Below are 26094 nucleotides of genomic sequence, written 5' to 3'. Positions count from 1 at the left end.
TATAACCCGCCGTAGCGGGCTATACCGGCTATTAAAGGCCCGCTGAATCGTTAAAGGCCCGAGCCGAAGGCGAGGGACTTTAACAAGGCAGCAGGAATTTAATAGCCGGTATAGCCCTGCTACGAAGGGCTATAAGGCTATTAAAACATTCTGCCACTAGAGGACAGAATGTTCTAACAAATTAAACAAAGGGTTCTCGAAGCTCGAGGGGATATAAATCCCCTCGAGCTTCGAGAAGCCTTTGTAGAACATTGGAATGTTGCTCTGCGGGCCTTTACCGGCCCGTAGAAGCAGGGAGCACTCCATTGTCTGCAATGGAGCTCCCAACATTCCAATGTTCTAATAGCCGGTATAGCCCGCTACAGCGGGCTATAATTATTATTATTATATTTAAGCTTATAAAGCGCGCAGCTACCCGGAGGTTTCCCGGCGCTAGAGACCAAAATGAGGGGAAGACGGATGGATAGCTAAGGTGACATTATTGGTTGAATAACCAGGTTTTGACTTCTTTACGAAATTTAAGATAATAGGGTTCCGTGCGAAGAGATAAAGGAAGAGTGTTCCAGAGGGATGGGGCTAGGACGGAGAAGGAGCGACCGCCCATTCTGGCTCTCTTGACTCTAGGAACTTGGAACCTATGTGGATTAGAGGATCGAAGGGTACGGGCAGGGCTGTAACGATGCACTGAAGTATTGAGGTATGGTGGGGCCTAGCCTGTGTTTATCCTGTGCATATAGCAGAGGGATATATATATATATGCCTTATTGCCCGCTGTAGCGGGCTACTAAAGGCCCGCTGCAGCGTTAAATGCCTGAGCCGAAGGCAAGGGATTTAACAAGGCAGCAGGGCTTTAATAGCCGGTATAGCCCTGCTACGAAGGGCTATAAGGCTATTGGAACATTCTGCTACTAGAAGGCAGAATGTTCTAACAAAGCGTTCAGGGAGCGCGAGGGGATTGAAATCTCCTCAGGCTCCCTGAAGCCTTTGTTCACAGCCTGAGCTGTGAACAAAGAAACATTGGAATGTTGGTGCTCCGGGCTTATACCAGCCATTATTAGCCCGGAGCACTCCATTGTTTTCAATGGAGCTACCAGCATTACAATGTTATAATAACAAATGGCCAGAAAACAATGTGCATAGTTCTGAGCCCATAACGAGGAGCTGCACTTGTGGCACCTGTATGCAACTACAATGACCAGTTCCAGGGCCCAGTGGAGCAGACGCAGAGCCGTACGATGCCATATTAATGATGCACAGTGGCTGTGCTGTAAAATTTCCTGGATACAGCCGGGCGCTTAGGGATGTTCTACAGGCGACTAATCTGTGGTTAGATAAGAGTGTCAACCAGAAAGCTCTTTACAGAAGGTAAGTAATTTTCTATATTTTGACAGGAGTTTCAAATATGGCTTACTGCAAAAGATTTTTGTTAATGTTTTTATTTGAATCGCATATTATCTATTACACTTGAGTTGCAAAGTAGTAACAGAAACAGTTTTTCTAAGTGTCTGATGCCTTTTTCTAATGAATTGTGTGAATAACAAGGTTTTAATATATCTGAGGCTCGAACTGTCTGCTTCATTTCTTTGTTTATGTTTTATTTTGTGTTAGCCCCTCGATGGGCTTCAGTTAACCGAGGAGTTTTAATATGTGACGAATGCTGCAGTGTACATCGAAGTTTGGGTCGTCATATTTCTCAAGTGAGGCATTTGAAGCACACATCGTGGCCTCCTACGCTTCTGCAGGTAGGACATTTTACGAAATATATCATTACATTTTTAGTGAAAAATAAGATGAAGCTACTAATATTAAGACTCTCTAACCAAAAGTGGTGCATTTCCCGAGTGAAAGAGAAATGGAATTGATCAGAAAAGACCACAATATCAAATCCTGGTTTCATTGTAATTTAGAAGGCGGGGATCATGGAGTCTTTTTAAAGAACTAGTCAGTGATTAATTATTCCGATATACGTGACAGTATTGGTACCTTGATAAGATTTCTGTACCTGTAAGTGTTTTTTTTAAATTGTTCCTTGTTCACAGTACTTTTAACTATGTGCTCCCTTTTTCAGTTTTGCACCGGCAGTTACAGCGCGGAGATACTCCCTTGGGAGTTTATTCATAGCGCTATATAAGCCCATAAATAAATAAAATAAATAAATAAACAAGAAGGCTCAAGTTTCAGAGAGGCAAACATGTTTGTGGCAAAACAATTTACTAACATTTCAGTCATTTTTTAATTTCACGTTTGTTCGGGCTAGCATAGCCAATCAAAAGCTTCTGCATTAAGTGCAGAATTTCTGGAAAATACAGAGGGGTGTCATTTGGTTTGTGTACGCTCTATTTTACTTTTGGTGTAATGTTTAAAACACACACATTGTGCCCATTTTAAAGTTTAGGTCTATTGACGCTTTATCTTCTTTCTAACTAAAATATCTAATTGCATGTGTTTGGGTGACCAAGGGTAACACATCTACTGTCAAGGCCATTACATTGCCAAAGGAAAACGGGTATGTGCTTCTGCAGTGTACGACTGACCAGATGCTGGAGTATTTAAAATGTGGTGGGATTTTTTTCTAGTGTTAGAAACACTTGCTGTCCTTTAGGCAATGGTGGACATAGTACAATTCAAAAAAGCAGGTAGACCATCTGCACAAAATTCACTACTTCATCAACACAAGGGGCGTAAAACAATTCCAGTGTGATTCTACTACAAAAGCACAATAGCAGCTGCTACACAACTCAAACACAACTTGCTTGAATGACACATGGCACTTACAACATGCACACCTTATGGTAAACTCAGTCTGTGAGCAGGGCAACTAATTGCCAGCAGTGCTAATGACAGATAGCTGAGAGAGTTAACGTGTATTTCAAAAAGAGAGTAATTTTCAAAGGTGAATGCAGCCTAGTGTGTGAAGATTTAAAGAGTAGCACTAAAGGAAGTGCTTAGAAAGGAGAATGTTACCCTGTGGGAGACAGGCGCCAATGTGTCAATTTGAAGTACAACTGAGCTCCCACTAAATCCAAATAATCTGACTCCTGTTAGATAAATTAGATTGTACGAGCCAGGCTTCTAGGGGTGAGCAATGAGTTCCCCAAATAGCAGAGATTTTTTAATAGAAATACAGAAAGGTGTTCAACGAATAACTAAAACTGCACAGTTAAGAAATAAATAACTTAAAAGGTCGAGTTTAGAAGGGGCGAACTTTGTGCAGTTATCAATCAAAAATCAATACTTTATTCGGCTTTTGTAAAATAAAAAACATAAAAGTCAAGATTACATCAAATCAGGCCTCCTTAGAACACACATGATAAAAATGGAGATAAGGGGCGTGGCCAAGATGGCGGCTGGGCGGTAGTAGACTCTGTGAGCTCCGCCACCGATTAATTACATTGGGTGGCTGTCCTCAGGTCCCCAACCGACAGTGGAACCTCTCCGTAGCTCTGGTAAGCGGTGGAGACCCGTAGGGTCGGAGTTTGTCGGCCGCGACCTGTGAGGTGAGAGCAGGTGCCCTGAGTGACTTGTTATGTTATGTTATGTTATAGTGCATTTAATATAGCGCAATGGCTACTCGACAAGAGTGTCCCGGCGCTTTCCACTTGCAGCTCAGAGTAAAAATAACACAACAAGGCTAGAACAGAATTAGAGACAACAAAGAGCATAAAAAAGCCTACAGATTAAAAAGCCAAGTCTTCAAACTCTTCCTGGAGGCTGCATTGGAAGTCACGCCCGTCGGCGCACTTCAGCAGTAAGCGATCCGTGGCTGCAGTGAGGCCCCGCAGGCTGCAGTAGTGCAGGGGCAATATCTGAGCTTATGCCTTGGGAGAAATGAGAGGTACCAGAGGCGTCCATGAATGCCAAGCAGTAAATGGAGGATTATAGGACTTACCTGAGGGAGGGCCTGTGACTATCCGGGGCCCATGGGGAGCATCTAAAGTGTGTCTGACACCAGCAGACTGCAGCAGTGTCCCTGGAGTGCTCCCCTTCTCCCCCATCGGCCTTCTCTCTGTTTCATGTTTGCGGAGAGCGCAACGCTTTGGGGTTAGAGATGAAAGAACGCAGAGGAAGAAAGTTTGCATTGTGACAAGTGAGAGATGGAGGAGCCATTGACTGGTGCATTTGCAGGGTGCCCTGCGCTGGCTGTTCCCAGAGTGAGGGGACAGTGAACAACCTATCATTGCAGTTGGTGTGCCTGGGTCCACACAGTGGCCTACAAGTTAGAGCAGACATCACATGCCGACTTAGCACCTGGGAAAAGAAATGGCAACCGCAAAGCAGTCCACCAAGAAGGACTGCAACATTAAAGACATGCTTGCTAAGCCTACCCCCAAGAAACCACCACGGAGAGATACTAGCTCTGAGAATCAGCTAGGAAACCAGGAGGAGGCGAAATATCCGATGACTAGAACTTTCCTGAAAACTCTCTTCGGAACGCTGAGATCGGACTTCGCGGCTCTCAAGCAAGATATAGCGACTGAGTTCAAAGAGATCAGGAAAGAAGTGGAGGTCATTGGCCAGAGAGTGGACTCACTGGAGTGCATGAGGGATGCTAGAGAGGAGGAGCTGGACGTCCACCATAGAGAGATTATCACCTTGGCTGCTATGGCTTTTCCCCTCCTGTGCTGGGAGGCTTTGAATCCCCATTGTTCATGACGAGTTAAGCTCGTCATAAGCACTGCTCCAGTGTGCCTCATGACGAGCTGAGCTCGTCATGAGCAGCGAAGAGGGTAAAGAACTGCAGGAGCAAAACTCTGACCTCCAGTACCGTATAGAAGACCTTGAAAATTGGTCAAGGAGAGGTAACATCCGCATGAAAGGAGTTCAGTTGCATGCTACAGCCATGGGACTGGATTAATTTGTCCAGACTCTTCCAACGCGTGGCCCCGCCCTGGCACTGCAAGATATTATCCTGGATCGCACCCACAGGGCTGGCCGACCCGCTACCTCGCTGGGGATACCGCAAGACATCCTCACATGTCTGCACTATTACAATAAAAAAGAAGTCATAATGAAGGCAGCCAGGGATTGTGCTACCATCGAGTTTAAGGCCCTAAAATAGGGTTGTACCAGGATCTCTCCCCGCTCACACTACAGAGAAAAACGCTAGCTAAAACCCCTCACTGAACTCCTACAGAAGAAGGGAATCCTATATAAATGGAGCCATACTTTTTGCCTCGCCTTCGTGAGGGCCAATGAAACCCGCTCTGTCCGCAGCCTAGATCAGCGTATCCCAAACTGTGGTCTGCAGACCCCCAGGGATCCCTGACACATTCCCAGGGGGTCCGCAGGCAGCAGTTTTAAAAGCACTGCTAAGTATATTGTATAATTATTAGTTTTTGAAGAACAATAAGAGTGTCAAGATAACACCAGTGATTAATGTCCTTGCTGGAGAGAGATGAGAGTTTTGCCCAGTGGCAGCTTTGACTTATCTAATGTAGCAGAGAGGGTTAATATGCCTACTGCAAAGAACGTGTACCATGCATTTTTAAAAACAGTATTTTATATGCATAGGTCAGTTGGTTACTGCTTTTGTCACAGAGATTGTTTTGTTACTGTGCAGTTCATAAGTGACAAATGTAATCTAGCACAGTGACCTATAAACTGTCATTAAACAGCTGCTTGCAAACGGCAAGGTACAAGTTAGTGACTTATGTTTTTTCCCAGTCTTTCCTTATCCTGATGCTGCTAAAAAGGTTTATTTGGAGGGAAATGCATTTTTATTGTTAAAGTCAATACTAACCACTGTTATGTTCGGAATCCCGCGTTTGTGCTTCTCCAGACCAAACACTCTTTAAAAATGCCTACCAGAATGAATGACGTGAATTCTACACCTTGTAGTCCCCTTTGCCTTATGTAACATTTTCTATACACTGATTTACACGTATGATTCACGGTCTCAATATGTGTGTGATGTAAAGTGCTCTGACATCCTACAATGAGAGATGCTATAAAAAATGAAATACACGTTAAAAAGGGGCTATGGAGAGATGAGAAGCACTGTTTGAGGGTGATAGTGGGGGAATCATTGAAGAATCCCCAGAAAGATTGTCATATTCTGGTGCATAGTCAGGTCTTCATTTACTATTCTTTAAAGGCTGCAGCCCTGCATTTCCCCTGCGCTTGTGCTACATTTAACAGGGTCCCCCTTCCTGCACATAAACAATCTTGAAATGTTGTTTTGTCACTTCTATGTGTGCTGCTTGATGCAGTACACATGGAAGTTACAAAATGTAATTTTTTTTAAAAAAGATTGTTGATGTTCAGGAAGGGTTACCTTCCTGAACATAAACAATCCAATGCATTTTGCAAAAACGGGGAGAAATAAAGCATTTCTCCTTGTTTCGCCAAGTTAAGACCAGGTTTTCTCTTGTCTTAATTTTGGCACTGCCCCCCATTTACGCTGCCCTTGTAAATAGGGGGCAGCGTCAAAACAAATGGCTGGTGCAGGGAACCGCCCACCGCAACACCCACTGCCCACCCGTTTCACGCTTAGCATTGGAGTTCTGGACTAAATAAGGTCCAGAGGTGCCAAGGATACAACACCCGAAGACCCCTGAGTTCTACCTGTCTCGGTGCACAGATAAACAGAAACACGGGTTTCTCGATGGTGGCGTCAAAGACCAAAGGTTTATTACTGCAGGGATACAGAAGTCACAGAAACTACACACGGGCAGGTTCTAGGAGCCTGTTCGATTTGTACTAAGTGGGTTGCTCCTTAAATACACAATTTTTAGCTGTAGGCAACATTCTTCACATTACTCGTACATTTCTTAAACCTTGTATCCTAAACAATAAATATTTGGCGTCAAACAGTAACAGTCAACGAAGTTCTGATGTCAAACATTACAAATGAGGGGTTTCCACTGTTCAATCATAATCCCGTGTCATCTTCTCATTCAAGAGCCGGACCGCCTCATCGTAAATTTCGTTACCTCCCCATAGTAAAAGCCCAGAAGGAAAGGAGCAGAGCCAGGTGTAGGAGATAGGAAAGCAGGATAAGAGATGTTTGTGGGTCGTAAATGGGCAAGGCTACTGTCTTCGGCCGCCTAATCATGATCAGGCCAACGAGCACGAGAACCAGTATAGCAGGACTGGCCTCAGGCAGAGGAGACAGCTTCTGTCGAGTCATGCAGCCACAGCGTTTCTGAACTAAGGTTTACGTGTCATTAACAAGGTGCATCGCCGGGCTAAAGCCTACGTGTCCTTTAGCGAAATGAATTGATCAGAGGTCACTGTTTGTTCATTGACTATGTGAGGGCAAGAATACAAGATGGATGCCGTATTCCGAAATGGATGCCATTGGTGTACCGGAAGTGTGCTCATAATGAGAGTGCTCTTGCTCATAGCATAGCGAAAACACCAGGATATACTATATGGATCATTTACGGTTCACTGGTACCGGAATTATAGGTTTATGACAATGTCGAAAACACGGGTTCGAATCGTCACGGAACCTCAGACCCTCCTTTTGCCCTTACATAGGCAATTACTCACTCTATGTCAGGGTCTATCTCGATGTTCATCAGGTCAGTGATATGTTGCTGTAGCATTATTCTTTCTCGTACCTTGTCTCCCAACGCAGGCGGTTTCCTTAAACAGGTTGCAGCACAGAGGCTACACAAGGCAGGACCACACTGGATAACAAGACAGCATGAGAACAGGAATACTAAAACAATACCGATGACCATCAGAACCTTCCATCCCCACGCTGATAACAGAGTCCAAAGCCATTCCATTAATGACCAATTTCCCTTGTCTACATGAATAGTCGGAGATCTTGTGTAGCTTAGAGATTGCTTCGTACACTGTTGGAGCATTATTAGGGATATAAACACAGCAGCTCGATTGGATCATTTTGCATACCCCACCTCGATCTGCAAGTATCACTTCAAGAACCATACGATTCTGTAATGTCATGAGACGATCCGCCTGGAGCTCAGCTGTTAAGTTACTAAGGGCACCAGCAGTTTCTGTAATAGTAGACTCAACTACCCCTGTTAGCTGACGTAAATTTCTACTATTGGCCATAGGCCCCCAAAACGGAAGGAAACCTTTGAAGAAGTCTCCTGCTTCCTGACCAGCAGTATCTTCCTTGTCAAAGACACCTCTTACAACTCTGGTCTTGTGATAATTTGGGGCAGCTGTGTATGTCGGAGGCAACAGTCGAGCAATATAACATGAACCTGAAAAGTCAGCAGGCAACCATGTATATGCTCTATTTCGACAGATGAAGTAGGTACCCTTAGCAGTTAGGAAGGCAGGGGAAGAGTTTGATGGATACACATAAGTTTCAACACAGTCACTCTTCCCTAGCCGAGCTCTTGGATTCCTCCCATTACCTTGCAAACAGACTTGACCTCAGTGAGGTACGACCCAAACTGGAGTGGAGCTCTTACGCTTGTTTTCACCCAAACTAATGCTATACTCCGTAGCATTCCAACTCAAATAAACTCGTAGCTCATCCTTAGGAATAAATGGGGTGTTATTGACGTCTTTAATCATGTCAGTTATTCCCTTTATCAAGGCTTTATTAGCGGAGTTATACTTGGTGGAACGTGGAGGACGCGGGGGATAGGTCTCAAGGGCATAGACAAATACAGTCTGAAAGGCCCGATATGATCCATTATAGCTAAAAGGCAAGACCAGGTAGGGGATGCCCTTATCCATGGTATGTGGTATCAAACCACACACCCAGCAGTCCGTTGTGTTAACTACCAGTTGGTGTTGGTGCAAGAGCTGTACAAAAGTGTTATTTATAAATTCTGAGCGTCGAGCTTGCTCATGTTCAGGAAACGAATGAAAGGAATGGAGAGAAACAACAGTAGGAGAAACAGGAACATGGGGAGGTACTGTTGTCGTGATCGGTGCAAAAATTAAATGAATACCAAAGGCAATTCCACCCACCACCGTTATTAAAACAATCAAAAATGTAATTGCACATTGCATCAGAAAGCATTTGCTATTCCTGCGAGCATAAATTACATTCTCTCGACGCAGCTCAGGAAGCTCCATCTTCTACAACCGCTCGTGACCACTGATGATTTGTACGTACTTGAAAATGCCTCTATCAGCCCTGGGAGTTCCCAAAACCAACAGAAAGACCGAACTTGTGTCTGGCCCCCGCAAATTCAACTAGGCACAAAGCCACGACCCTACGGCGACCCAGACGGCAAGGTAACAGAAACAACAGAAATAAACTGAGAAATACAACAAAATATTTAGTAAACTTCCTGGCCGGAGGTAATGTAATAGATCGAATATGAAAAATGAAGTTTCCTGCTTTTATTTGTCCTTAGAATGAGAACGAAGGTTGTATCTCAGTCTTCCTGGCTTCGTTTGATCCGGGAATAGTCTATTTCCAGCAGGAGCAACAATGTTCGAATTCGCAGGTGGAAAATGTTTGTTCGATGCAATGTTCTGGTCAGTAATCAAAGAAACAGCTTCAGGGGGGAAGTCAGAGTTCGGTGAATCAGCTGTCAGTTCTGCATCACTAAAGGGAACATATCTAGGAACAGGTTCTGTGTCAGAGGCACCAATTCCTTGTCTAACCCAATTGTCATAAGGGAGTGGAAGGGGTACACGCTTAGTGTGAGTGGCGTGGACCCAATTTTTTCGGCCAGCCACACGTACAGTAGTCCTTGTCGCCAAGAGCACCTGAAAGGGGCCCACAAACTTTGGTTGGAGATTCCTGGTTCGTCCGAAGTTCCGGATGAGGATGAAATCTCCGGGTTTCAGCTGGTGACCTGGACTTTCTGGTGGCTTTGGCAATGCATCGAAAACCTGTTGGTGAATGAGACTCAATTTAGCAGTCAAGTCAAAAAGGTAATCAATTAACATGGGGTACTCTAGCTGCTTAAATTCTCGTGGTCTCGGTACCCCCCAGACATTTGCAGGGCGACCGAACACAATCTAATATGGGCTAAGCCCTACTCGAGAGTGCACAGTCGCTCTAGTGGATAACAAAGCCAACGGCAGTGCGTCTGGCCAGGACAAACCCGTGGAAGCTTGGATCCTAGCTAGTTTCAGTTTAAGAGTACCATTGTACCCTTCAACTAAACCTGCTGACTGGGGGTGGTTCGCACTATGAAATTTTTGTTTAATCCCTAATCCTGCACACACACTCTGCATAACTTTCCCTACGAACTCACTCCCATTGTCTGACCATACAATCCGTGGCATTCCATACCTGGGGAAGTACTCTTTTAGGAGGATTTTAGCAGTGGACAAAGCAGTGTTATCCTTTAACGGATATGCTTCAATCCACCTCGAAAAAGCACAGACTACCACTAGGACATATTTGAGGTTATTACATCGGTCCATGTGGATGAAATCCAACTGAATCACTTCGAAGGGACAAGAAGGAGGAGCGAAATGTCCAGCGGGTGTGGGGGTTCCCTTACCAGGATTATGCATCAGGCATACCATGCAGTTCCTAACCACTCTTTCTGCACACTTACTGATCCCATCATTCCTCCAGACTGGGCCCAACATTTTACAAATCCCTTTTGAACTGATGTGCGCTGCTCCATGCGCCATCGTTACCACCGCAAGCACATACGCATCAGGCAACATCCAACGCTGATGCTCCGACAAGTCAATCCAACATCCACTCGAGTCCAATTTACCCATTTTCTCTTTCCATGCAATCTTTTCTTCTTCAGTCGCCTCTTTCTGAATTGCTTTCACACTTTCCACTGTGTCCTCACACATTCCCGATTCAGCAATCCATCGCGCAGACGTCGCAACGTACATCCCACTCATCGTATTTCTGGCTGTTTTTTTAGCTATCTCATCAGCAAAAGCATTTCCACGACCAACATCATCCGTAACCGCTCGATGAGCACTGCACTTTACAATCGCAACTTCAGTCGGTAAGGTTAGAGATTCCAACAAGTCATTGACTAACTGACCATGCTGGATCTTAGTCCCATGGGACGTAATAAAACCTCTTTCCTTCCATAGTCGACCAAAACTATGCGCTACGCCGAACGCATACTGACTATCTGTAAACACATTCACTCTCTTTCCCTTAGCTAAAACACACGCTCTAGTCAATGCAATTAATTCTGCAGCTTGGGCAGAATTCTGACTCACTCTTGCACTCTCCACAATCGTACTCAAAGTCGTTACTGCGTAGGCAGCTGTCACATCACCATTTTCCAATTTAAAACAAGACCCGTCAACATATAACGTGCCATCTGGATTTAGTAACGGAGTGTCCTTAAGATCAATCCGTCCTTTTGTCTCCTCCTCGGTTCTAAAACAGTCATGAGGTTCAGAATCACTCGACTCCTGGCAAGTCGGCAATAGTGTTGCTGGATTCAGTACGTTGCATCTTTTAATCTGAATGTGACTCGCTAGAAGTGTCAGCTCATAGCCTGATAATCTAGCACTGGTGAGGTGCTGAGTTTTTGTTCGGTTCATGAGTGTATCCACGGCATGTGGAACCATGACTACTAGCATATTGTTTATGACCAGACCAGCAGATTGTCGAATGGACACTGCAGCTGCTGCTGTAGCTCTTAAGCAACTCGGCAACGCTCTGGCTACTGGGTCTAAAGTTGATGAAAAATACGCACAAGGACGTTGTTTATCACCAAATCGTTGCGTCAAAACACTCAACGCACAACCTTCTCTTTCATGAACATAGAGTGTAAATGGCTTGCTGTAGTCAGGTGTACCCAACACAGGAGCTGAACACAGTGCATTTCGTAACTCAGAGAAACTCTGCTGACATTCGTCAGGCCATGGCATCGGACTCGGAACACCTTTTCCAGTCAAGGCCACCAATGGTTTTGCCAAGAGGGAAAAATTTGGGATCCATTGCCTGCAGTATGAAGTAATACCTAAAAACGCACGCACTTCTCTCTGTGTGCTAGGAGCATTCATCTGCGTAGTTGCTTTTATTCTCTCCGGGGTCAACCTTCTTCCCTCCTTTGACAAGAGATGACCTAAGTAGGTCACTTCTTGGCAACAATATTGCAGTTTGGAAGGTGACACCTTGTGATGTAAATCCGACAAATGATGCAGTAGGGAAATTGTAGCTGTTTTGCAAGTTTCCTCGTCATCAGCAGCCACTAGAAGGTCATCTACATATTGCACCAAAGCAGAACCAGGAGGAAGCACAAAAGAATCTAACTGACTTTTTAATGCCTGACTGTAAATGGATGGGCTTTCACAATAGCCTTGTGGAGCGCGCTTAAACCTAAAACTACGACCTCCTAGAGAGAAGCCGAAAATATCCCTGCTTTCCTCGGCTATCGGAATGCTGAAGAAGGCATTCTTCAAGTTGATCAATGAAAACCATGTGGCTGTAGCAGGAATCAATGTCAATAATGCAGTAATGTCTGGAACCACAGGAAACTGTGGAATCACAATTTTGTTAACCTCTCTAAGGTCGATCACAAATCTGTAGACTGGAGGTTTTGAAGGATCAGTGCGTTTTAGAATCGGCAGGACAGGGCTGTTACAGATATTCCCTCTAGTTTCTTCTATTACGTCTTTCTGGATCAAATCTTGCACTATCAATAAAAGCGCACGTTCACCTTCGCTAGAGATCCTATATTGTGGAATTTGTGGGAATTTAACATTTGCTTTCAAACTTACTACATAAGGAGGTATTTCCAAAAGACCTACATCATTAGGACCAGTCGCCCAAAGAGTATCAGGGAGAGAACGCAGCTCCGGTGGGAGCGCATCCTTTGACAAGTACATTGGAGAGATGACTCTCTTACCCAACGTAAGCTGTACTCCTGAAGGAGAACAGTACAGTGTCGCATACAGACGTTTTAACAGGTCTAAACCAAGTAGATTTTCATTGCAACCGGTCGTCAAAATCAGGGGTGCTTTTAATTGACAAGGCTTAACAGAAATAGACAAAGGACCAGAAACAGGATTGTGAACAGGGGCGCCTGAAAAACCTACTGAAACGTTCGTTAAGCCAGACAAAGGTGCGCCAGGGAGTTTCGCATGCATGATAGAACTTTTTGCTGCACCAGTATCCAACAAACGGTTCGACCACACCTGATGTAGCTACTGCGACATAAGGCCCACTCTGATCTACTGGAACTGATACTACTCCCTCTCTTTGTCCATGGCTGTCCTAGTACTCATTTTGTCGAATTTCCTCGCTAACCTCACAATAATCTTCAACATGGTACTGTTGAGATCTACCAGGCTGTACAAATTGTCCGTTTCGCTGATCGAAATAGTTAAAAGGACGATCATTAGTCTGCGGAGGCATAGTACCTCGTCCTCGGCCTCTAGGGGTTTGCGTAAAACCACCACGACCTCTGAGCTGGAACACCACTAGTTTGCGCATTTAGGACTGGACACTCATTCTTATAATGACCTTCCTTTTTGCAGTAAGCACACTGATTCCATTGTACCTGCTGTCTTTGGTAACCGTAATCAGTCCTCTGATATGGTCCTTGCTGTGAGTTTGTCTGATTCGTGCGAGGCGGATATGCCTGTTGCAAAAGGACTTTAGTTTTTAAATCTTTTGTTTTCTTTTCTGATTTTTCTTTCTCTTCTTTATCCCTATTTTCATAGTACTGAGCGGTTGCAAGGATTTGCGCAGTCGTAGAGACAGCCCACGCACTTTCAGAATCTTTTAATTTATTACTAAGTTCTGTTAACAAATTATGCACAAATTTATCGACAAACAATCTCTGGCCTCCCTCCGTGCTCATATCCTGACCACTGTGATCTACGAAAGTTTCTTCAAATCTAGTGAAGAAGTCGGAGACGCTTTCGTCTTTCTTCTGCTTGCATGCGGACAGTTTGTCCCAATTAACGTGCAATGCTGACATCAAAGTTTTCATTAAATCAATTATCCTGCCAGGTAAATTAGCAATTAGAGGTTCGGGCTTAGAACCACCAATTTGTTGACCATCTGCCGCTACTATAGCTGCCCAATCACCACCTAGGGTAACTTGATGATTTTCATTACGAATTTTAGCCCAAATAGGTTGCGGCACTACATTGCCAAATAGCATGTCGATGTCTGCTAAGTTCATAACACAAGCTTGAACCGTCTGAGTCAGCTCTTTATAATATCCGGCTGGATTCTTACGCGGATCTGGCAAAGCCTGTTTTACTGCTAACACTTCAGCTCGTTTCCACAGAATGTGTATCCACACTCTCTGGAACTGTGCTGGAGCGGCTACAATACCATTGACCGCATCAGCTTGAATGGCTTCGCGCCATATTGGCGGAACCTCCCTCATCGGGTACTGATGACCTTGTTTTGTGCTACGTTTCTCTAGGTCCCTTGGTGAGCGGAGAGAAGGATCAGACCTATAGCCTAAAATCGGTTCCATCGCTTCTTTTACGTCCTGACCTACTACCATACCTGCAGCGAATTTTTGAATTCGCTGCAGGTGAATTAAATCATCCGGAACTGATTCAGAGTCCTCCTCATCCCAGTCCTCACGCAAAAGGCAACACATTACATCGAACACATAGCGCTGTGTCGGTTCATTCCATTGCATAAATGTTTCCAATACATCTCGTACATTATACCTTCCAACTTTCGAAATCCACCTAAGGGCCGTAGAGTCTAATATTCCTCGTTCTTCAACATTAGGAAGCTGACTACGTCTCTGAGTAGATTCAGAGGCAGGGGGTCTTAATTAGAGTTTTGTAAAAAGGAGATAGAATATTAGTGACAGATTCGGTGATTTTCCGACGAACAGAAAGCGGAGACATTATAGCTTGCAGAAGTTTTGAGTAGAGTAGTAGTTGGAACAGATGAAACAGTAAGAGTAGGGGTAGCAGGCAAAGCAACTTGCGAAACAACAGGTATAGGCGGAGCAGGCATAGGCAGAGGAGCAGGCAACCCTGGAAGAGGGGGTGCCGGAGGAATGTTGTTAACCACAGGGAGTGCAGGAACTGGATTCAAGGGAACAGGAGTAGGTATCCCAGGCTGTCCAGCAGCCGGTAACAACACATGTGGCAAAGGTGGAGCCGTAGCACCCTGTGCATACGGTGGAGGTGACATCAACAAATAAGACAACAGGGGATCCTTTTCAGGGTCCTCTACTGGTTTAGCAGCACATGATAGCAAGGCAGGGTAGCACTTGTCAATCGCCAAATTATGTTCTCTATCAGATATCTCTATCGCCTTTTCAGTTTCATTGAGTTGCAGCTGCCTAGCAGACTGCATTAAGGTCAACCCTTGCTCTTTTTGCTCTTTCTTTAATTTCCTAAGCTCTTTGTTTGGATTCTTTTCGCCAACAACGGAAAGAATCAAACATTGCCGGCCGGGCTTTCTTCTTAAACAATTTTATTTCCAAATTATCAAGGATTTCAGGTTCAAAACTACCATGTAGTGGCCAACTAAGGACACCATCCTTTTTCGTGTAACGGACCCACACCTCATTATAAGATATAGGACCCACACCGTGCTTGCAATAGAGCTCGTAAGTAGGAGTTCCAATCGGAGGAACCGGACATGAGTCCTCCAACCGGGAATCCCTGTTGCAACCAAAACACGAAAACATACAGTTTTTCCAACTTACCATTTTGACAAACTGGAACACAGAACAAACACAAACAAAGATGCGCAATCGAACTTAGAACTTAGGCCTACCAAATGAACAAATGTATCGATACCCAAACCAAACCAAAGATTATCGTAACGAAAACAACCAGTGATAATCTACAAAACCAAGTCAAGTCAGAGAACTGAAAGGATTATCCGAACAGAAGCAACCAATTGATAAATCCTTACAAAGTAACCAAAAAAAACTAGCAACCACTTAATACTTAACTGAGGCACTGAAGACGTCACCAAGGAGAAACCCGTCTACGTCTCGCCGTACTAAGGTCTGCACCTCGGGTCCAAGACAGGGCGACAGTCAAGGCAGCGGTCCTCTGCAGCCGTCTGAGCGGGAACCCTCGTGGAAGAGAACGTCGGGCCACTTTTGCGATATACCGGGATCGATGAAGTGGGGAGCCTCCCTCTGGAATCTTCACAGGAAGCTTCTCAATCTTCAGGCTTTTGGACCGGTACCGAATGACGTCGCCCTACGTTGGGCGCCAATTGGAGTTCTGGACTAAATAAGGTCCAGAGGTGCCAGGGATACAACATCCGAAGACCCCTGAGTTCTACCTGTCTCAGTGCACAGATAAACAGAAACACGGGTTTCTCGATGGTGGTGTCAAAGACCAAAGGTTTATTACTGCAGGGATACAGAAGTCACAGAAACTACACACGGGCAGGTTCTAGGAGCCTGTTCGATTTGTACTAAGTGGGTTGCTCCTTAAATACACAATTTTTAGCTGTAGGCAACATTCTTCACATTACTCGTACATTTCTTAAACCTTGTATCCTAAACAATAAATATTTGGCGTCAAACAGTAACAGTCAACGAAGTTCTGATGTCAAACATTACAAATGAGGGGTTTCCACTGTTCAATCATAATCCCGTGTCATCTTCTCATTCAAGAGCCGGACCGCCTCATCGTAAATTTCGTTACCTCCCCATAGTAAAAGCCCAGAAGGAAAGGAGCAGAGCCAGGTGTAGGAGATAGGAAAGCAGGATAAGAGATGTTTGTGGGTCGTAAATGGGCAAGGCTACTGTCTTCGGCCGCCTAATCATGATCAGGCCAACGAGCACGAGAACCAGTATAGCAGGACTGGCCTCAGGCAGAGGAGACAGCTTCTGTCGAGTCATGCAGCCACAGCGTTTCTGAACTAAGGTTTACGTGTCATTAACAAGGTGCATCGCCGGGCTAAAGGCTACGTGTCCTTTAGCTAAATGAATTGATCAGAGGTCACTGTTTGTTCATTGACTATGTGAGGGCAAGAATACAAGATGGATGCCGTATTCCGAAATGGATGCCATTGGTGTGCCGGAAGTGTGCTCATAATGAGAGTGCTCTTGCTCATAGCATAGCGAAAACACCAGGATATACTATATGGATCATTTACGGTTCACTGGTACCGGAATTATAGGTTTATGACAATGTCGAAAACACGGGTTCGAATCGTCACGGAACCTCAGCATTTGGTGAAAGGGGGTCTTATTTACAAGGCAGCGTTAAGCCACCTTAAGTGGCTTAACGTTGCCTTGTAAATGAGGCGAAGCCCCTATCGCCACAGGAACGTTGCAAAAAGTGATGTTCCCATGGTGATAGGGGCTTGTAAATATGCCCCTAAAATCCATAGTAATTTGAGTATTTATTTTGTGTGCACACGTGTGTGAATTTTTTTCGATTTGCTGTTTTAATGTTAGAAATTTAAATCCTACAAATTGCTTGGGGGTCCCCGGCTTCCAGTGGTGACTCAATGGGGGTCCTCAGGAGTCGAAAGTTTGGGAACCACTGGCCTAGATAATGCAAAAGGTTTGATGGAGGAGGACGCTCTCGACAAAGGCGATGCCCCAGAGGGTGACAATGAAGGAGCTAAATAACCCAGCTGCTGAAATTTGCGATTCCTCCGGTCGAGGGGGAGATTGCTGAGCAAGCCGATGGATTCTGAGAGCCTAACAGAGAGTAGGGCTGTTGAGACAACTTCAGAACCAGGAGGCACCAGAGGAAGTAAACAGCGACTAAGGAGTAATTGGAACTATTTTGTGGACGAACAGGTGGATCTGTAAGCACAGTTCTCCATGAACAGGAGCGTTGACCTGAGGACGCCACCGCCATTGCGAGGCGCCACACGGTTGGCTGGGCGGCAGGGCCCAGGGACTGGGACCTTGCAGTAACCTGAGTTACACCGACCGATCCACGACTCCCATGGCTTCGGGCTGTGGACGATTCAGTGGGGGAATCGATATGCTGTTATTGATTCGTATAATCTACAATTTATGTTTCTTTGTTCTCTTTGTTCCTATTCTGTTCTTTTTTTATTTTCCCTAATTGTTTTTTCCGGGGGTCTCTGTATGGGGCACATTTGGAGGGGCAATGCAAGCGGGCACTGCACTGCCTTTCTTTAGCTTACCACACCTGGTGAGATATGGTTAGAATAGTTAGCTTTAATGTCAGGGGACTGAATGCGCCAGCGAAAAGATTAGCTTTGTTGTCCCTACTCCAGGAATCCAGGTGCGACATTTGCCTGTTGCAGGAGACGCACTTGCGCCCTACAGACTGGAGGCATCTGCGCTCTTGCAGGTTTGATCACCAATTTTTCTCAGCTGGGGAAGGGAAAAAGGTGGGGGTGGCCGTTCTTTTCGCCACGCACTTTAAGGCCAAGTTATCAGTATGCAGGCGGAAATTCTGGGGCTTCTCCTATCCCTACTTATTGAATATGGGGCTCACTGCATGACGGTTGCTTCTGTATTTGCTCCCAATGACCATCAAGAGCCTTTTATCTTGGATGCGATAGTGTGAGTGATGGAAACTGTAGATACACATGTCCTCATGAGGGGGATTTTAACCTTGTGATGGATGCGGCACCAGACAGTGTGGCACTAGGACGCACGTCACAAAGGGTGGGCAACTCAGGCGCGTTAGCACCACATGGTTTGCGCCAGATGGCTATGTATAATCTTTTGAATGCTTTGCATAAACAATACCCTACAGAGAAATCCTACTCCCACTACTCCGCATCGCACGCATGCTCGAATTGATCTATTTCTTATTACATGCTCCCTCGAACCTTTCACCAGAGACGTGGACATTGGAGTTGCAGCACTGTCAGACTACGCCCCAGTATACATTGACATGCACCTTCCCACATCACATTCCAAGCAACGCACCTGGCGCCTGAACTCTAAAATGCTTGCATACAAACATTTCCTGACTGAGCTACAGGATGCGCATTCTTAGAAGTAAACACACCTGACACTCCAAATGCACTTCTGTGGGACACGCTCAAAGCGGTACTGCGGGAACATATCAGCATTACAATCCGGTTTAATAGGGAACGTAGGGAGAAGCAGTGATGCTTGAGGGAAGGTCAAGGAGCTGGAAGGCGTGTATAAAAGGACCGTGCACACCAGGCGTGACACATATTGAACACAGCACGGAAAGAGCTTAAAGCTCTGGACATGGACGAAGCTGAATATGCTCTGTTGCGGCTGAAGCAAAAGTATTACATGGGAGGGAACAAAGCGGGACGTCTCCTGGCTCAGCGACTCCGCTCTCGGAATAGCAGTCAGAGGGTGTCCGTAATTGTGAATGCGCAGGGGGAGTGTCTGAAACGGGATGAGTTGATAGCTCAACAATTCCACAGTTTCCTGTCTGCAGAGGAAAAGGATGTACTAGATTGCGACTTCACGAATGATGAAATAGTGCAGGAGAAACCTCCAATTTGGAAAAGCTTTGGGCCCCAATGGTCTACCTATCGAACTATACGAGCTAAAGTCAGATAAAATAGCCCCGCACTTACGGGCAATGTTTGAGGAGAGCTGGGAGTTGGGATTACTTCCACTAGACCAGAGGGTATCAACACTGGTTACTATATATAAAGAGGGTAAGCCAAAGTAGAAGTGCTCATCCTATAGGCCCATCTCCTTATTGAACGCAGAACCCAAAGTCCTAGCCACGTTCCTGGCGAGTCTCCTAACCCAAGTAATAAGTAATTTGGTGCACCCTGACCAATCTGTCTTTATGCCCAATTGAAATACCGCACTAAACCTGCGAAGACTGCATGGTGTGTTGGGACGAATAGACATGATTCAGGAAGATGCAGTGGTGGTTTTGTTGTACGCCGCAATGGCGTTTGAAACTGTCGAGTGGCTATACCTTTTTGCAGTCTTGGCAAAAATGGGTTTCGAGCCCAGCTTTATTGGGTGGGTGCGACTCCTCTACACAGAACCCCTGGCTCAAGTAGTGGTTAATAACAAGAAATTGGAAGGGTTTGTGCTGGGTCGTGGAACCTGTCAGGGCTGTCCGCTGTCGCCCTTGCTTTTTGCCCTCTCTCTGGAGTCATTGGCGGCATGGGTCCGCAAAGACTCAATAATACGGGGGCTTAGGTGGGCTGAAGGATGGGAGGACCGCATTCCTCTGTATGCGGACGATATCCTACTGTATCTTGCTTCCCCCAAAGCGTTGCTCCATAGAGTCAATAATACGGGGCTTAGGTGGGCTGAAGGATGGGAGGACCGCATTCCTCTGTATGCGGACGATATCCTACTGTATCTTGCTTCCCCCAAAGCGTTGCTCCATAGAGTGTTCAATATTTTAACAAACTTTGGTAAAAATGTTGGGTACGCAATGTACTGGAGCAAGTCCCTGATGTATGTCCTTAGCAGGGGGAGTTCTCCCCCGCCTAGGGGTTGTCCTATAGAAGCAGCAAGGGTAGGACTCCATTATCTTGGAATTTTCATCACCCCGAGACCCAAAACCAGGTACGGGCGTAATCTGCTTCCCCCTCTGCAGAGACTGAGGGGAGATGTAGCAAACTGGAGGGCACTCCCGCTGTCTCTGCTGGGTTGAGCAGCGCTTTTCAAAATGTCACTGGCGCGTTTCCTCTATGCATTACAGAGCTCCCCGATCTGGTCCCTGAGAGGTATTTTAAGGCGATGGAGGGTCTGCAGAGGGAACTGCTTTGGGATGGTAGACCCTGCATAGCCTTGCAAAAACTAGTCTTGAATTGGATTGGACTTCAAGATGTCAAAAATATTATTGGGCTGCCCACCTAGCCGCGATCAACCATTGCACTTATCGCCGCTGGGACGACCCGGGCTACAGAATGGATAAATGGTTACTGCCAGGTGGCAATTACAATAGGGATCTATACTCTGGGCCCGAAGGTTTCCTTTAACAGGACCGACTAACACACTGTACAGGTCTGGCATGCAGCAAACAGGAGCGTGGGGTGGGACCAGAAACTCATGCTAGCTACTCCCTTGTGGGATACAGAACAGTTGGGCACCCTGAGGACCTCAAAGGGGTTTGACAAATGGGATCTAATCGAGATCTCAAAGATTGGAGACCTATGTGTGAAAGGCGAGGTGGTGACATTTGCTTCTCTGCAACAGGAGTATGAGTTAGCAGACACAGAGCATTTTAGATATCTGCAGGTTAGGCATGCTCTCGTATCAAATTTACCAAAAGGCACCTCTCCCCCGGAATCCTCGCCATTGGAGGAAAGCTTGCTTGAGGGGTATTTACCAACAAAAGCGATATCCTGACGTACAAAGTTTTTTTTTTTTTTTTTTTTTTTTGGCGTTCAAAACTGCTTTATTGATAAGAGCACATAAGGATACACAGCTTGATGTGCCTACAACCCGGAGGCCGGCAGCGATAGTGGAGCAACATTACACAGCCTTGGAGCCGGCATCCCGAGGGCCCGGCGGCACGTTACAAGGAAAAAGCTTCGTACAGCGCTGTCCGGCGGGGCAGGCCAAGGAAGGATGTACTGCAGCCAAACAGGTTTTGTGTGAGCAGGATGAGAATCTCGCTCCTAATGTTTTGTAACGAGTAGAACAAGAAAAAGAAAAAAGAAAAAACCCCAACTTTTCAACAAGGTTACGTGTGTGAAGTGATGCATTACAGTGCGATTACAGTGTATGATAGTGGTGTAGTGTGGTGGTGTCGCCAGGCGCTGGTGCGTAGGGTGGTGAATGTCCAGAAGTCAATGACCTAAGGCGTCGGCTGTCCATGGGGCGAAAGTGCAAAGCTGTTAGTGGGATGTAGGATAGCACCCTCCAGAGGAGGGGGGGAACGTCCGGTGGCGCGTCGGAAGGGGAGGTCGGTCATAGGAGGGGGGAGGCGAGGGGGGCTGTACCGTGGAGACCAGTGCTATGCCTTCCACGGGGAGACTGCAGGGGCATAGGGATCCCATAGATGGAGGAAAACAGCGTGTATCATGTATCGCCGGGTAGCAATAAGGCGAACAATAGTGCTAATGGGATTGGGAGGTAGTGGGCCCATCGTCTGACGTTGTGTCATCATCCGAGCGCTGGAGCAGGTAGTGTACCAGTGGGTCCCAGATATTCCTAGGTCTGCTCGTGAGAGGCAATAATTCCGAAAAAGTGTTATGCTGATCCTGGCAATATGTTAAGTCAGTTAGCCAATCCTTGAACTTAGGCGCCCTGCCTCTGCTCCAGCGGCAGGCGACACGACGCTTGGCTAGGAGGAATGCTATATCGACGAATTTTCTGCTTCCCTTGGATATGTGCTTCGTGTATCCAAGGATGGCCACCAAGGGGTCCGCGGGGGATCTCCTCATCCACCATCTGCACAACGGCCTCGATGACTTGTCGCCAGTAGTCAGCAATTTGGGGGCAGGACCATGCTAAGTGGAGAAAGTCAGCGTGTTCTGCGCGGCAGCGTTCACAGCAGTCATTATCGGCCAGCCCGAATCTGTGTTTCCGGGCCGGGGTGTAGTAGACCCTCTGCAAGTATTTATAGTGTATTATTTTCAATCTGCAACTGGCAGAGATGCGGGAAGTCAATGCGCAGCAGTATTGCCACTGATCATCCGAGATCTCTGTGTCCAGTTCCTCTGACCAGCGCAATCTGGCAGCAGAGACCGATAGGGGGGCAGCTCCTCGACATTGGCGGTAGAGCCCAGAGACCAGATGGGCCCCATCTGGAGATTCTAGGAGATGGTGTAGCGGTGGCAAGGGCACAGGTTCAGTAGGGTATTCCGGAAGGATGTCTCGCATCCCCGCGCGCAATCGAATATAGTAAAACAGCTCGAGGGGCGAGTGGGCATGCGATTGGAAGAAGAGGTCCGTCGTTTTGAACGTTCCGTTGTGGAACAAGTCACCCCAAGAGGAAATGTGCAGTTTGTTACAGAGCTGGCGAAACCCAATTTCCGACAGTAAGGTAAGGTTTGGGTGGTCGGTCAGAGGAAGCTTAGGAGAGTAGGGCATCGCGCAGAGGAGTCGCTGGGCGATTCGCCGCCACGCGTCCAGGGTGCAGGAGACCGAGGTGTTCGCTGTAGGGATGGAAGTCTCGGGACAATGCATCAGACCGTTCAACGGGAGTGGGTGTGCTATCCAATCCTCCACTGCTACGTGAGGCATGAAGGGGGTGGGAGCCATCCAATGGTAGGCAAAATGCGCTTGTGCGCACAGGTAGTATGTCTCGAAATCTGGGATGTCGAAGCCACCCTGGTCGTAGGGAAGGGTCAACGTGGACCACTTTAGCCGGGGAGATTTGCCCCCCCAAAAAAGTCTGCGTAATTCGGCGCGAAGTGTCCTGAAGAAGAAGGCCCCCGGATAATATGGGATGTTTAGGAAAAAGTACAAAAAACGGGGTAATATCACCATTTTAATAAGGGAGGCTCTGCCAGCCATGGAGAGTGGCATCGTGATCCACCTGTCGACAGAAGCGGCCAGTTTGGTTATAGCCACTCCATAATTGGAGCGAAGCGTCTCATCTTTGTCCCGTGCGATGCGGATCCCCAAATAACGAAGATCGTCTTTGCACCACACCAACGGATAATCTAACGGGAAATCAGCCACCGCATCAGTTAGGGGAAAAAATTGTGACTTGGCCCAGTTAATATGAACGCCTGAAAGCCCCCCGAACAGGCCGAATTCGCGGAGCAGGGGGTTGAGGTGTAGTTCCGGGAATTTGACATATAGTGTGATGTCATCCGCATAGAGGGACACATCAATTTGCCGCTGCAGGCATTGAATCGCTCCCTCCCGGTGTAATTGGCGGAGGCGGCACGCTAATGGTTCGACCGCGATTGCAAACAACAGGGGTGAGAGCGGGCATCCCTGGCGAGTGCCTCTAGTAAGACTGATAGGTGGCGATAGCTTCCCATTGATCAGTACTTTCGCCGTGGGATCCGTGTATAGGAGGCGTACCCAGGCCAAGAACAGTTTAGGGAACCCCATGCGGCCCAGAACCGAGAAGAGGTAAGGCCATTCGACGGAGTCGAACGCCTTGGTGGCGTCAAGGAACACAGCCGCCACTGGGACATCAGGGTGGACAGAGCGTAGCAGAGAAAACAGGGTGCGCAGATTATGGGAGGTGGATCTGCCTGCCACGAAGCCAGATTGGTCGGGCAGGACGATTCTAGTCATCAGCAGTGATAGTCTTGTGGCGAGAACCTTAGCAAGGATCTTCACATCACAATTTAAAAGGGAGAGTGGGCGGTAAGAGTCACAGGAAGTAGGGGCCTTGCCAGGTTTCAGAAGGGAGGTGATAACCACTTCACGCATGGATCGAGGTAGTCTACCATCAGCTAACGATTCAGTGAAGACTTCGTTAAGTACGGGTGCCATAATATCAATATAAGCTTTGTAAAATTCGGCTGGGATGCCATCGAGCCCCGGGGCCTTCCCATTCTGTAGGGACATAATGGCTTCGCGAACTTCCTCGAGCTCAAAAGGAGCCGCTAGGAACTCCCTGTCACCGTCGCTAAGCCAGCATAGCGCCACGTCGTTCATATAGTCAGCGTATGGAGCATCAGCTTCTGCCTTTGAGGTATATAGTGCCGCGTAGTGTGTTGTGAATGCCGTCAGTATCCCATCTGACTCTCTAGTGACAGTGCCATCCTCATCGATAAGTTCTAATATTGTGTTGTGTTCACGTGGCGCGCGCGTGAGTGAGGCTAGCACTTTACCAGGCCTATCCCCCTCGCAGTATTTCCGGGCCACCCAGTGTTTGCCCCGGTATTTCGCCTCTCTTGCAGTCTCCTCCTCATACTTGGATAGTGTGTCCCGAAAGGTTACCCGCAGGAGTGGGTCATCGCTCGTCACCATTTGGAGCTCTAGTGCATGCAACTCTTTTTCCAATGTGGTTATGGTACGCAGAATATCCCGCAGGACCCCATGGCTCTTAGAGATGCAGAATCCCCGAATAGTGACTTTGAAGGCCTCCCATATGTGTTCCACTGATTCTACTGAGCCCTTGTTTCTAGGAAAGAAGTCCCTGATCTCCTCGCCCAACTCCGTGCGAAAGAGCTCATCAAGGAGCGTATTGGGGCTCAACCTCCATTGCGGTCTTGGACTATCCCACCCAGGAGTCCGGAACCGTAGTCTAACAGGGCTGTGATCTGAATAGGTCCTGGGCAGATGATCGGCCTCTAACAGCTCCCCAGTGACATCCCGATCTACCAAAAAGTAATCCAAGCGCGCCCAGGTCCCGGTGTGATGCGTAAAGTGCGTGCCCTCCCGCCCGTGGGGATGTAGCTGTCGCCAGGCGTCAAATAGTCCACCCTCCTCCATTACCCCCTCCAAAACCTCCCGAGCTCGGGGCTTGTAAGAATTAACACCATCCGCCCTATCTAGGGAGGGCACCAAGGCCAGATTAAAATCACCTCCCCAGATGACGTGTCTTGCCCCGATGGACACAATCTTGCCCCACAGTGTGGAAAAGAAACCAGGTGAGTCAATATTCGGTGCGTACATTGAGACAAATAAATAAACGTCATGCCCCATTCTCCCCCATAACAAAACATATCTCCCCTCCTTGTCCGCCACTTCTCCCATGTGTAAGAAAGGTACACCTCGGGCAACCAGTATCGCCACCCCTCTAGCATAAGACGAATAGGAAGAAAAAGCGCGAGTACCCGCCCATTTCTGTCCAAACGGGGCGTCCCTGCGCGCGGGCAAGTGTGTCTCTTGTAGTAGGGCTATTTGTACATGGTGTCTAGTCAAGTAGGCGATCACATTCCTGCATTTCCGAGCATCGTTCAACCCCCGAACATTCCATGAGAGACATGTCAATCGTGCAGTCGAGTTCACCGCAGCCATAAGCACTTTGACATTAAAGAAGAAGGCGGCCAAGCGGGCCAAAGCATGGAGTCACAGCCGCGACAGTAGCGCCAGGCCTCACACCACATCAGTATATGCAAACACCGGCTATGCAATAGTAACCTCATAATGTCCGAACCCCCCCCACCCACCCCAGCATCCCAAACATGCCAGTAGCCATGGAATCCCCAAGAACACCCCCCCCTCACACCCCTCCCCCCCAACTTCAGAGTGGCAAAAAACCAAACATACAATTGTTCAGTGGGGAACACCCAATTAGGGAACATCTAAAGGTGCGCGCTGCCGCTATCTGGCCCATAGCTCCAGTCTGTACCGCCCTCGGTGGAGGCTAGGGCCAAGAGAGCGGTCCTTGGTATACGTTACCACAGGGGGTGCGATGTCCAGTAAGTCCGATCCACATGATTCTGCCTAACCACCAAAAGGTGAGTCAGCACCGACCAGTAGATAATTACGTTCCTGCCAA

General features: G+C 47.0%; 1 protein-coding gene across 7 annotated transcripts in view; it reads left to right on the top strand.

The window, feature by feature from the left end:
- GIT2 (GIT ArfGAP 2) overlaps positions 1–26094 on the top strand; it is an 855235-nt gene that overhangs the window by 140236 nt on the left and 688905 nt on the right. For all 7 annotated transcript variants that reach the window (XM_086943130.1, XM_086943127.1, XM_086943126.1 and 4 more), the window contains exon 2: positions 1609–1742. In XM_086943130.1, the coding sequence (XP_086799256.1) occupies positions 1609–1742 (134 nt within the window). The remainder of the gene's footprint in view (positions 1–1608; positions 1743–26094) is intronic.

This window comes from Lissotriton vulgaris, chromosome 11 (assembly GCF_964263255.1).
Source record: "Lissotriton vulgaris chromosome 11, aLisVul1.2, whole genome shotgun sequence".
NCBI classification, from domain to species: domain Eukaryota; kingdom Metazoa; phylum Chordata; class Amphibia; order Caudata; family Salamandridae; genus Lissotriton; species Lissotriton vulgaris.
This window is presented reverse-complemented; position numbering and strand designations above follow the sequence as displayed.